At 35.6% G+C, this 13,173-nt stretch overlaps 1 protein-coding gene across 1 annotated transcript in view; it reads right to left on the bottom strand.

The window, feature by feature from the left end:
- Positions 1-45: 45 nt before the first annotated feature.
- LOC128858435 (probable ATP-dependent DNA helicase HFM1) overlaps positions 46-13,173 on the bottom strand; it is a 50,690-nt gene continuing 37,562 nt past the window's right edge. The window contains exons 7-14 of the mRNA XM_054094707.1: positions 10,731-10,959; positions 10,497-10,645; positions 6,973-7,145; positions 6,617-6,714; positions 6,223-6,464; positions 5,639-5,850; positions 5,477-5,577; positions 46-2,150 (exon numbers count right to left, since the gene is read on the bottom strand). Coding sequence (XP_053950682.1) covers positions 139-2,150; positions 5,477-5,577; positions 5,639-5,850; positions 6,223-6,464; positions 6,617-6,714; positions 6,973-7,145; positions 10,497-10,645; positions 10,731-10,959 — 3,216 coding nt within the window. The 3' untranslated portion in view covers positions 46-138. The remainder of the gene's footprint in view (positions 2,151-5,476; positions 5,578-5,638; positions 5,851-6,222; positions 6,465-6,616; positions 6,715-6,972; positions 7,146-10,496; positions 10,646-10,730; positions 10,960-13,173) is intronic.

Below are 13,173 nucleotides of genomic sequence, written 5' to 3'. Positions count from 1 at the left end.
GTGCTCACAATGTAATGCAGTAACAAAATAAAAAAAACTCAGTTTCAAATTATATATGTATGTACGTGAATTCACAATGTGAGAAATAGCAAAATAAAGAATTGTTTTTTACAGATGTACATAAGAAAATGGTTCAACTTACTCTTTAGTTGCCGACTGAAGTATATAACTACAATATTCTTCGAAAGACATAGTCGGCAAATCTTGGGATTCTTTCAGTTCAAGTTCCCGCTCAATTGCTTTATAGTCAACAAATTCAGGAGGATGTATTTTCTTAGGATTGCCAATAGCTCTACATTTCATATCGAGTACTAAATTCATCACCTCATTGTTAATTTGTTTAGCTGTTGTTAACTTGTTATTGGTATCATTTGATATTTGCAAACGAAATGGATTTCGAAACGTAGTCGACGTCCCAGGCTTTGTAGATTGGCTAACCTTTTTTACTGTAGTTCCGCCTTTAGATATCCGCAGACATTTTGGCTGTAGCAGCTGTGCTGTCTTGGCAGCAGCTGTTGAAATCCCATTTATTTTTGATTGTGCTTTATTCTTCCCTATTGTGTCTCGCACCAAATTTAATGGAACTTCTGTTCTTTTATTCGGATTTCCTACAAATATATCCTCCCTTCTGCGCCTTGTTAATAATGATCTTTGTTCCACCATTGACTTCTTTTCCTCGCCTCGGCTAATTCTACTATTACTTAATTTTGCCGTAATATAATCTATTGCTTCATTTGTATGCCACATTCGTTTATAAATGTTTTTGAATCTCACAATTGTGCGCTCCTCGTCCTTTAAACGTGTAAATGCCAATGCAATTTTATAGCATAATACGAAATTTTCAATACTTTTGGGACTATTTTTCAAAGAACCGGAGCTTTTGCTGCTCATAGCGATGCTCATGCTCATAGGAGAAGTATCATCACACAAAGACATATTGAAGTTGTCTATAGTCTTGCGCGACAAGTCCAAACCACACATTTCATCATTACATTTGGCTGCAGAGACTGCCGAAATAGGGAAATTTTCCGTTGAGCCAGCAGACTTTAAATATCCTTTATCTAGCTGATTTTGACTATCTAACAAATCTATTTTTTTAGTTAAATCTAAAGGCTTCATTTCATTGCTTAAAAAGTAACTATTATTAGCTAATTTACTCTGCATCGAATTTGAAATACCCCTGCTCAGCGTTTGCGTGCCCGATATTTCAGAATAGTCTGGATCTACAATTTCGTTAACATTCTGTCTGGGCAGGTAAGTTGCTCTTGATGTTTTCGTCTCCAGGAAAGCAGAAATTTCTAACCCATTTAAATTTTCACTTCCCAATACTTGTGCGTTAAAAATTGTTGAAATGTTATCAGTTTCAATAGTTTGAAATACTTTCGTGGTTTCGTAAGCCTTTTCTGAATTTTGTGTTTCCAAGTGAGCAGAATAAAGTATCTCATTTAAAGCCTCATTTTCCGTTGCGTGTGAATTCATTGATGTAGAAATTTTGTGAGTTTCAATAGCATCAACATTTTCTGTTCTTTCATGAGTTCTGGAGTTTTGAGTTTCTAGAAATGCGGAAATATCATGTAAGTCCGGTGTAGTGGCCCTTAACGAGGATTTAAGTGTTAATTCTCGATCAATATTTGATTGGTCTTGGTTCTGCTTTAATTTGTCAAACTGTATATCACTTTGTTTTGATTGTATTGAAGTGGTAGATCCCGTAACTGCTTTGTTTGTGAAGACCTTCGTTTGTGTGAAATACTCCGTTAACTTAGTTTGAATTAATGTAGAACTGTTGTCGCATTTCTTCGGCGATACCGCTTCAATTTCTGTATTATTCTTTAATTCAACCACATTTTTGTCACCCATATTTCTTTTAAAATATTCCTGTTGCCCATTTTCATGAGTGTCACTACTGATTTTTGACTTAGAAAACGCAAAACTTTGCAAATTTAAGAAGCTGTTATTTTTGGCTGTTACTGTAGTGTCGATTGTAGCATCACAAATTGCAGATAGTGATAAATTTGGCTTTGCCCTTTTATTACATGTCTTAACACCTCCTGTTTGTTGTTTTCTTTTTTTACATTTTTTAACTTTTGGTGTAGTTATAGATTCATTGGGGTGTTCATTCAAGACTAGCGTTTCATGTACATCAACACCAACTGGAATGAGAAGTGTTAAAGTAGAGAAATGGGTAATTCATCTCATAATAAAAACGAAAAAATCACGAGGCAAACATTGCACAAGGAGGCGCAAAATTAATCATCCAATTTTGTTTTCGAATAATTATTTTCTAGAATAAAAAAATTGAGTTTGAGTAATGGAAATCTTTATTTAGACCTTTACGCGTCCAGTTTATTTACTGCTGCTGTCTAGTTCCCAATACGATTAATGTACAACGCCGTTTGCAAAATTGATACATCTTCCGATAAGGTGATTAATTTTGTGCCACCCTATATTTCGCATATTAATATCAACCTAAATGTTTAGACCAAAAAATTATAAACGCTGCCTAACACATAATACTTCATAAAACATAGATGGTAGCCGAGCCTCATAAACAAATATTGTCCATTTTATATACATAGCATTAACCCGCGGCCCCACTCGCATAGGAGTAGTTTTGAGGGATTTAGAATATGTATATAAAAGAATTACAAACAATAATTTCATAGAAAATATTTTTTTATTAATAACCATAATATTACAATACCCGGCCTCCGTTGCTATGCCTCGTTGAATAAAATCAAAACAACCAATCAGAAAAATATCAAGAAAAATTATTTTTATTAATTTTCTATCTCAGACCGTTTTTGAACTTTGCATTTGGGTCAAGGTTGAACAGCTTATGCGGATTATGAAGTCTAGAGTGTGCTACAAATAGTGGGAAATAGGAAAAACTAAGATTTTTTAGATTAAATTTAAGCAAATATTCGATTATTAGTGACGAATGAGAGTGGTGACGCGGCCTGGGGGCTGTGGAAAGGGTTGTTCCATCATAAAAACATGCCTATAACCTTCATTGGGTGAAAATATGAATGTATAAAAATTTGTACGTCATTTGGTGTTGTCGTTTCGTAGTGATGCGCGGACAACGTACAGACACTCACCTTTATAGTATATGTAGATGTAGATGTAAAGCTTTTAGAGAAAATGAATGAACAGAAAAATAAACTACAAGTTTCATTGAGATCGAAAGCCAAAAAAGGGACCGAGCTACGTTCTGCTTATTCATTCCATATCATTGCAAACGCTGCAAGCCACATGAGATATGATTAATTTTGTTAAATTGTTCAAGGCACATCAACGAGGAGTTTTTTGATGGCCCCTTTTTTGTTTTTATTTAGAGAACGGATAAAGTTATGAAAAAATCGAATCAGGTCCTTTCTTGATACCCTTTCGTTGATGTGCCTTGAAACCGTTGTCATGTTAAGACCGACTATTTGAGTTTAGTGCCATTTTTTCTGTCTTACATACAACTTTGTTGTTCAACAATTGCCATTTATGAGCATTGCGGCGCAGTCTTAAGAAATTACACGGGCCCACAACGCGAATCCACGAACAAATTCACCATACCGAAAACCAAATGACTAAAATATGTATCATTTAGTATCTATTAGTTTTTAGTATATTGTTTGTGTTAAAGTAGCCGAGAGTGTAATTACTCTCATTCAAACCTTCTCTGACTCGATGCACAGAAATAAGAATACATCATCAAAAAATCCATTTTACCTTCTAAAGCACCATCAACGAAGAGCTTTTTTATTAAATTATTATAATTTAGGAGCTTTTCAATAAAAAGAGTTTTTTTTCTTATTTCAAGCTGTTTTAAAGCTTTTTTCGTAAACTTGAAAATATAGTCAACTTTACAAATATCTAATATACTAATTCTTATTAAACCACAATCAAAGCAAATTCACTAAAGGTGGTGGCACTAGGCCAAAAGCAAGATTTTATACATTAGAATGTCACGTCAAAGTAGAAAACGAAGAAGTGATTTAATTGTGAAGGCAAAATAGGAAAAAGAATAATTTTATTGATTCGTGTTGCAAATATTTTAAAATATTCATAACAAATTTATATATGTATATCCACATATGTATGTATGCAGTTATCAAGCATTCTGATTAAATTGCCATGTGCTTTGCGGTGTTTTGCGCAAAATAGAAACCCTTGTCGGCGGGAATATTTAGCAAGAGAACGAACTGCGTTCAACTGCCGGCATGCAGTTAGAGATATAATCATACGACGATGGAACGGATTTTATCAATTTGTGTTTTGTACCTGAGCATACTATACTCGTGTTTGCACATGAAAAGTGCTCACAACAAATGAAATCATTGCCTCTAAGTTGTGTTCGGCATGATCTGGACCTCTGCAACCATTCAGATTACTCGAGTGAAACAAAATGCGCACTTTCTTATTATTTTATTTATTTTTAAAAAGCCCCTTTGAATTTAAATACATCACAAAATTTAAATTTTCAAATTACGAATTTTAATTTAAATACGTTTGGTAACTCAATTTTGTGCTGACATCCGAACAGCCGGCCTACTGCTACCACCTTTAATAGACTCGCCCTGACAACAATGAATGAAAATTTTTCAATAATCTTAATTACCAAGATACTCGTACATTAAACAGGCAGCAACAGGAAGGTTGCAATTTTCTCTTTTTTCTATTTATTTGGTGTGTAAATTTCAAAATTTTGTTTAAGTTGTTGTAATCTGTCAATCTTTATTTATAGATTTTGGCAATTTAGGAAGCAAAAGTAAAAACAAAATACATTGATCTTGTTGTTTTCGCTCTACTGGTGTTCCTGATTAATCTGCCTTGTTAATTGCCAAAAAGTTTTTTAAAACCATTCTTTGCTCATTGCCTTTGCAAAAAATGCCAAACATTATTTGTAGAGTACAGGTTTATTCATTGATCGGAAATCGTACCACAAGAAATACCTTTTCGGAGATCTCGTTTGTGGGTGTACAAACCGTTTGAACACTGCGACAAATACTTGTTTTATGCGTAACTTTTGCAAAAACAATATACGCTTTCTAAATTTCTCTCAAAACTGTGACAAACAAATTGCTTATTGCGAAAAGGTATGCCTATTTTGCATTTAATTTTTTTTTTTTTCATATAGATTTTTAATTTTGAATATTACAGGTCACCCTTCTATTAAACAGTTTGTACATACATATGTCGGCTCCGCACGCAAATGGTTTTTAGTTTATGATGCGATTTTTGGTTTTGTTTTTTAAATCTTTTTTATGGCAAGCTACTCAAAAGAACAATAATTTATTTTATTCAGTTAAATTTTACTTTTCTTAGCTAATACACAATTTATTTAAATTCCTTCTTCCAATTTATCAACTAAAAATCTTCTTCAGACCAATTTGTAGTTGCAAAGTTGTTTCTCGAGATAAAAAAATGTACAGCAGAGAATTTGTGGGAGCTTTTAAAATTGCGCTGATATTAATTATAAATTTACCTAATGTTGCATGTATGACATGCGCATGTATCTTCTCGACATCGGGATTTAGGAGTTTTATAGTTTTCATAAAGCATCCATATTCCAAAAGCAATGAATCACTGTAAATACCATAGGAATAGAATAGATACTTGAATGAAAAATTAATGACAGTATAAGTACAGATCCTCGATGAAAAGCAGCAACTGGTTCGCCGAATCACCAATAATAACCATTGCATTCGTGCCACAACAAACGAAGGCCTCATTAACTTGCCGCACACAGACGCGCAACATACTTTGCGAATCGCGCTCCAATTGTAGTGAATATTCAGGGAAAGCCTGTTGCAAATTTTGTAATATCTCATCGCCAAAGGGATATGATTTGTTTAGTATCTGCCAATGAAATCAGTAAAAACAGTTGAAATGCAAAGATAAGAGATTTAAGTAAACAAACAATGCATACAAATACAAAAATAACACAAAATGTTAAAATGGCAAGAAAGCAAAAAATATAATTCATTGCTAAGGGAGATTGCAGTCATTGTGCACAATAATTGTACTGCCACAAGTGGAGGAGAAGCAGATTGCTACCGTATGGGCAACCTACCTATGTTCTTACATACATATGTACATGCATACATACATACATGCAGTTGAATGGGTAATATAGGTGTATCAAATTACATGCATACATACCTACAAATACAGTAAATATCTATGAGCTAACAAGCAAACAGAGCAATAATCTTCCTTCGTGCAACCTACCGCTTCAATGGTGCGCGCGTCTGTCGCCTCCAATGATTTCAATGTAGTTTTCCCAGCGTACACCAGTTGAGCTGAGTAAACGGCACCGATTTTCTGCAATTGTTTCGCTGCATACTCTGAATTTTCCCACAACTTGGCGTGGAAGCATTTCGCGATTGTCACGGTATGCAGTAACGCCTTGTAGCGGCCCAAATCAAATGCATGCGCTTGATGCTCCGACAATCGCATATACTCTAACAAACCTAAGGAGGCGCATAGGAGGAGATGAATAGTAGAAGAAGAATGCGCACATGAAAATACTTGCATACTTAAAAGTCTAAAGTTAATATTGCTAAGAATTCATATCTAAAAAGATCTTAGAAATAAATCGCTTACATTTATGGAAAATACTTACATTTTGCAATGCGATCACCGATGCGTATCATTTTCACCGATTCTTGTGCCAAAGTGGGAGAAGCGATCGGTACATTGCCAAGTTCCGACTGTATCAAACTTAAAAAACAAAAAAAAAAGCAACAAATAAATTATCACACATTAAATTAAATTCAATGAATTAATCATAATTAACAGATTAAATATAATAGAAGGCACCCGATAACAACACTTTGCAACTTTCAAAGCGTTTAACTTCCGTGTGAAAAGAATAGAGTACACACACACACATCGAGAAATATTTGTGTGTTTTTACAATAAGAGTTTTCGGAAATTCCCATTTTTATGTACTTGTACTAAGTTCACAAAAATACATACCATGAAATTTTATCTTCACGCGTTTTGATTCGCCCTGCACGCGGAAAACGCAATGGTGTGTCGTTTAAAGCGTTTAGAAGACGTTTCTCATTTACTCTGAGCGTAAATTCATTGAATTCTCTGCAACGCACAATAAGCTCAAAAATTCTTAAAAGTGTTTCATCGCCACGTATCTGTAAACAAGAAAAATCTTTGTGATTTTCTTAAATTATAAATATATTTTACTTAGTACGACCATAAATTTTGTTGCAAATTTTGAAAGCATTAGGTTTTTCAATTTTAAATCAATTGTTCATGTTATTGATTTAAAATTTTATGTAAGTAATATGGAGTGTGATTACAAAGAAATAGGTATCACGGAGATTACATTGCAAAAGTACAAAAATATTCACGTTGTTAAAAAAACTCATCTCAGCTTTGTTCGTACGAGCAGAGCTATAATAGGTGGGCGGGCGCAAATTCGCCGAAATCCCTTGGTGCAGCAGAAAATCACAGTTAGCGAGCTAGACATGTCTTCCAGATCCATGCCACGACGGTAGACAATGTTTAATCTCACCGTTTTTAGTGCACATTGCAGAAGATCCTCAGCAAGGCAGAAAGTTGACTGCATTTGCATGACTTTTTCCAAAGCTTTCGAAAGAGTCTCTCACAACATTTTATTATGTATAGAAATTATCTTCGTTTGGATTTCACTTTATTTTCCTGCAGTAGGTGAAATCGTACGGAAGGCGTTGCGTGGTCACATTTGATGGTATTTCCTTTGAAGCATTCATTGTCTGCTCTGGAGTGCCTCCTGGCTCTTTGTATTATTTATCAATGATGAAATTATTCTATTCGCTAATTTTCTGTTATATGCTGACGACTCAAAAATATTTTCAGTAATAACAACATGACCTACAGTCTGTCTAATAGAAGCATGATCGATAAAATTCAAACCTAGAGTTCCGTTATAAAAAAATTTAAAAGCTGCTAAATAAGAGTATTATTTTCGTAATACACGCTGTGCAATTTGTAAGTTTTGTGAGAAATTTAGAAAGCGTACTTTGTTTTTACAAAATAAAAGTTGCATGTGCATTTACAGTGTGTGCAACGGTATACCGATGTTATAACAAAGGCACAAAGCGATGATTCGAGGGCATTTACATGCAGAATACTTCAAATTCCGGAGTATACTGAAAAAATATTTACATGGATTAAGGCAAATTCAGGACAGAATTATATATCTATATATATAATTGGTGCGTACACCCTTTTTGGGTGTTTGGCCGAGCTCCTCCTCCTATTTGTGGTGTGCGTCTTGATGTTGTTCCACAAATGGAGGGACCTACAGTTTCAAGCCGACTCCAAACGGCAATATTTTTATGAGGACCTTTTTCATGGCAGAAATACACTCGGAGGTTTGCCATTGCCTGCCGAGAGGCGACCGCTATTAGAAAAATGTTTTTCTTAATTTTTGGTGTTTCACCGAGATTCGAACCAACGTTCTCTCTGTGAATTCCGAATGGTAGTCACGCACCAACCCATTCGGCTACGGCGGCCGCCAGAACAGAATTGGGTAAACTTAATATTCACGGATGAACCTTTCTTTTGGGCGAATAATTGTACTGCAACAACTATAACGAACTGTTAAGCATCGTTAAGATTCGTGCTTGGGGCTACTTATTTGTGTTTACCGCCAATTTGTATGCAGTTTTGATTAATAAAATTTACCAAAAATCATTACTACTAGCCTTTGATTTTACAAGAGACAACGATCCCAAACATAGAAGCCGCAGTCGTGTAAAGTGTAAACACCAAAGGCTTTCACAGTCGCCTATTGCCAACCCAATTCAAAAGGTTTAAGCAATAAATAAGCAAAAACTCAAAGGAAAACGAATAAAGTGTGTCAAGCAGTTATCAAGGCTAATTCGGCTGATTTGGAGCCGATTCCATCCATAACTTGCGCAGAAATTTACATGAAGTATGACGCGAAGATGTGGAGCCATTACAGCTAATAGAAGTGACTATACATTTTACTAAAAATAATATATTGCGTATAAAAAATGTTATAAGCCCATACAATGCAGTTTATTAGAACCGAATTGGTCAAATAGTAATGGCGGTCACTCTTCTATTAGACAGACTACCTACACACAGCAAGCAAATATAGACAAGTTTGTGATGGGCTGTCAAAAATCACGACTCTCTTTAAATATCAAAAAATGCTATCATCGCACTTTTTCCAAAATTCCTCCTATTTTTCATACTTCGCATAGCATATCTTATATTGCACTTCAATCAGTTAAGGAATCCAAAGTTTTAGGTGTAATTTTTACATTCGTTCTTCATTTAATTGACACATTAATTTCATCTTATCAAAATTGTAGTCTGTCTTAGACTTTGTACGACGGAATAGCTAGCATTTTACGGACCCTTATATAGTGTTTTTCAATTGGCGCGGGTCGATTTTGGCGCCCTGTGGCAGCCATTTTGTTTTGGTGGCATCTGTCAAATCTTTTGTTTATTATTCAGTTGTTTGTGCCAAATCATCATGGCAAGTTACACGATTGAACAGCACGTTCAAATGATAAAACTTTATTATCAAAATGAGTGTTCATTAACGCAAACGTTGCGCGCATTGCGCCCATTTTTCGGTAGACGTGGTGGCCCTTCCAATTTCTTATGGCCCATATTGAACCATATGGACCTAGACGACATGTGGTTCCAGCAGGACGGCGCTACGTGCCACACAGCAAACGCCATTTTATTCCATTTCAACATCTACCCGCCCTTATTGAAAAACCCTTTATATTGAAGCTGCTGTTTACTAAACTCGTGCACTCTTGCTTCTTTTCAATGTTATTAGGGGTGACATTACCCATTTCTGCTTCAAATTATTCATTTTTTACACCTTTTAAAACTCTTCGTGACCCTCTTCCTGTTTTTCTCCAAATAGGTTCAATATAAATTATGCTTGCAATGCTCCTATTGAACGTGCCCTTCGTGATTTTAAGGAGATCTCCATTTCTAACTTACTAGACTTTTCAGTTTCAAAGAAAGAATTTTCTGTCCTACTGGACGCAAGTTTTTAATTGAATTATGTATATAATTTCATTATTCTTTCGTTTTAGTAGTCAGTTTGACATTATTCTTTCTTTACTTCGTTAATTAAATAGAATAAAAAAATCCATATTGACTTGCACTGGTATCTCTTAACCCCCCGTTAAAAACAGTAAAATTTGAAAGATGCAGGTAAATTTTGCAGTGACATTCAAGCATATATTCCTTTTACGGATGAGAAAATTTTCAAAATCTATATCTATATCTCTATATCTATAGAAAAAACTATGCGTGCCGCCATATTACCATCACCGGACCATTTAAGAGTCTGCATTAAACCTAAAGGCGACCAAAAATGAAAATTACAATGAGTTCTAAAAACTCGTTCCTTAAATTTTTACCCCTATTCGAAGTTGCAACAAAACTTTTGGCACGACCAAGTATACATATGCCTGTAGGTGTCTATGTATGTGATTTTTGTGCACCTGTCGAAAAAGTTTCATTGTCTCAAAACATAAGTAATATTTGGCCATTAGTTTGCCGTAACTGCTGGTTTCTACATCCAATTCGTTTTGAGGGTTCCTTGAGATAAGCCCAGCATTCTGAAGATCTTGAATCTGCACCAAGCACATCTCTGCAAGAAATATATTTATTACCTACACGCATATAAACATGATTCCAGTTTATAATAATATCACTTTTATTGCATTCCAACGCACTTTCCAATTTATGTTCAATAATGTCCTTATCCATATTTCCTTCTAGGCCATAGTGCTCGGGATTTTGCATTGATCGTACATAAAAATATGTTGAGCGCATCCATTTCATAGCTACCTCGAGATTGTTTATGGTACCTAGCGCAATTTCGGAGTTGAGATGTTCTGCCAGGTGTTTATGTAAATGTGATTCGATTGGCATTTTGCCATTCATCAACGTTTCATATTTATGCTGAAATAGTGTAAAAATAATGCGTACATACAAATAGAATGGATTTTAAGTATAATTTATAAGTTAAAGGTAAATGTCCTGATTCAAGAGAATATTGAATTCGCTAATGGAAAGACAAGGTAAAACAAATTTTTCAATTGCAAATAGATCTTATTGCGAATTAGAGTTTTTCGTTTAGTCCAGAGCACTTAAGATCTTTAAGTTTGCCATAGGGATTGAGTAATGGAGGGTAGGCAGTTATTATGGAGAAAGTGAAGTGAACTAATTTCAGCTTTATGTAAGCTAAATAGCTTGAGGAGAGGGTTGAAGTAGTAGCAAAGTGAAAGAAAAGTTGATCATTGACCATCAGAGAACTGGCAGAGAACGTGAAAATTGCTTATGGATCCGTTCAGAACATTGTAGTTAATGATTTGAGTTGGCTCCGTGTTGCTGTAAAGATGGTTCCAAAGAGCCTGAATTTCATTCAAAAAAGAGACCGCGTTAATATCGCCAAAGACTTGGCTTTCACTGCATTGCACACCGCGAATTTTCGACAGAAGGTCAGACAGTTAATAAGGACTATTATTTCGACGTTATGAGACGTTTACGTGAAGCAATTCACCAAAAAAGAAAGGAATTGTGGGAAAATAACTCGTGGATTCTGCACCATGATAATGCATCGTCGAACAGTGTCATCAGTATTCGTGAATTTTTGACCAAGAACGAAACGAATGCCATCCAAAAAGAAAATAGAGTTCCAGAAATTTTTCGAGAGCTGGATCAAACTTTGAAGACGATAATATAACTTTGGAGAAATAAACTTGTATTTTTAAATTTCTGCATATATCCAGTTAATTTTTTGATTAAGACGGTATTGTGTGAAATAAAAAGTTATCACCATATTTTCTCTGTATTTCGACGATTAAATTAACATAGCCGATTTAGATACAAACACATTTTTTTGATAATCTTCTGTTTTTATGTACAGTCCCCGCCCGACTCCCCGATTTTCATGATTTTATCGACACTTTCGACGATTCATGTAATAATTGCCTTTTTAACCTCTATTTTGGAACTCTATAACACACGGCTGGCATCATCAATTACAAAATCCTCAAGGAGCTTTTTTGAAACATAGTAATAAGCATAATGTATATACATAAATACTTTGCTTTTTCACAAATGGAGGGCCCTACAGTTAGTTTTATGCCGCCACCGAACGGCAAATGTGTGTTTATGAGGAGTTTTTTTATGGCACAAATACAGTCGGAGGTTTGCCATTGACTGCCGAGGGACAACCGTTATTAGAAAAAACTTTTTCTATAATTTTGTGTTTCATGCCCAAGGTTTCGAACCTGGACGCCACCGAATGGTAGTCAGGCACCAACTCATTCGGCTACAGCGGCCGAAACATAATTACACCTTTAAATCGCTGTATAGTACGCCGTTGGTACCTAAATATTTGTGATTGGTGTATGGGCTTGTGTACATCTATGAAAGGCTGGGCTGTACCATCGGTTTGCTTAAGTATTCTATTAGAGAGAGAGAGAGAGAGAGAGAGAGAGAGAGAGAGGTCATTCTGGAGATGTTAGACTAATATGGTACGTGAATAGATTGGAATGTCACTAAATATGCCGCTCCCCCAATCCGGGCAGTCGGGGGTAACAGGCTGTATTTTAAGGTTGCGCCACAGTGATATCTGCCCACCTCTGTGAGTGATTGTGGGCTTTCCGTGCTACTAGGACATATAGCACGGCGGACCCGATTTCCCCCACACTCTTGGGATTTAATATGGAAAAAAGTAATAAAGTAGCCAGGTCCGCAAACCGATCTAATGGTGCTACATCACCAGGTACTATCTCCCAAATGGAGAGCAGCAAGACTGTCGAAGGGCAAAAAAATTGCAAGACGGCTGGGTTCCAAGGATGCTTCAACATCCAAGGAGGCTATTCTTAATCCTATCACTATTGCTGAACTGGCTTCCATCCAAACTCACAGCTTCAATGAGGCCAAAAAATTACTACTTTGACTACCGCAAGCAGCAAATGATATCTACGCTATCTCAAAGAAGGCTTGACGCCAGAGGAGGTGAAGAAGGAGATGTTGGTGTTGGTGTGCCGCGCCAAATGTACTCCAGAGCTGAGAAGACAAAGCGCTGCAAAAATCAGCCCATCTGAAGGCAACTGTGCCAAAAATAGTAAGGCACAAGCTACAAGCAAGGTTAAAGTACCTTCG

The sequence above is a fragment of the Anastrepha ludens genome, chromosome 3, assembly GCF_028408465.1.
Source record: "Anastrepha ludens isolate Willacy chromosome 3, idAnaLude1.1, whole genome shotgun sequence".
Lineage (NCBI taxonomy): Eukaryota > Metazoa > Arthropoda > Insecta > Diptera > Tephritidae > Anastrepha > Anastrepha ludens.
This window is presented reverse-complemented; position numbering and strand designations above follow the sequence as displayed.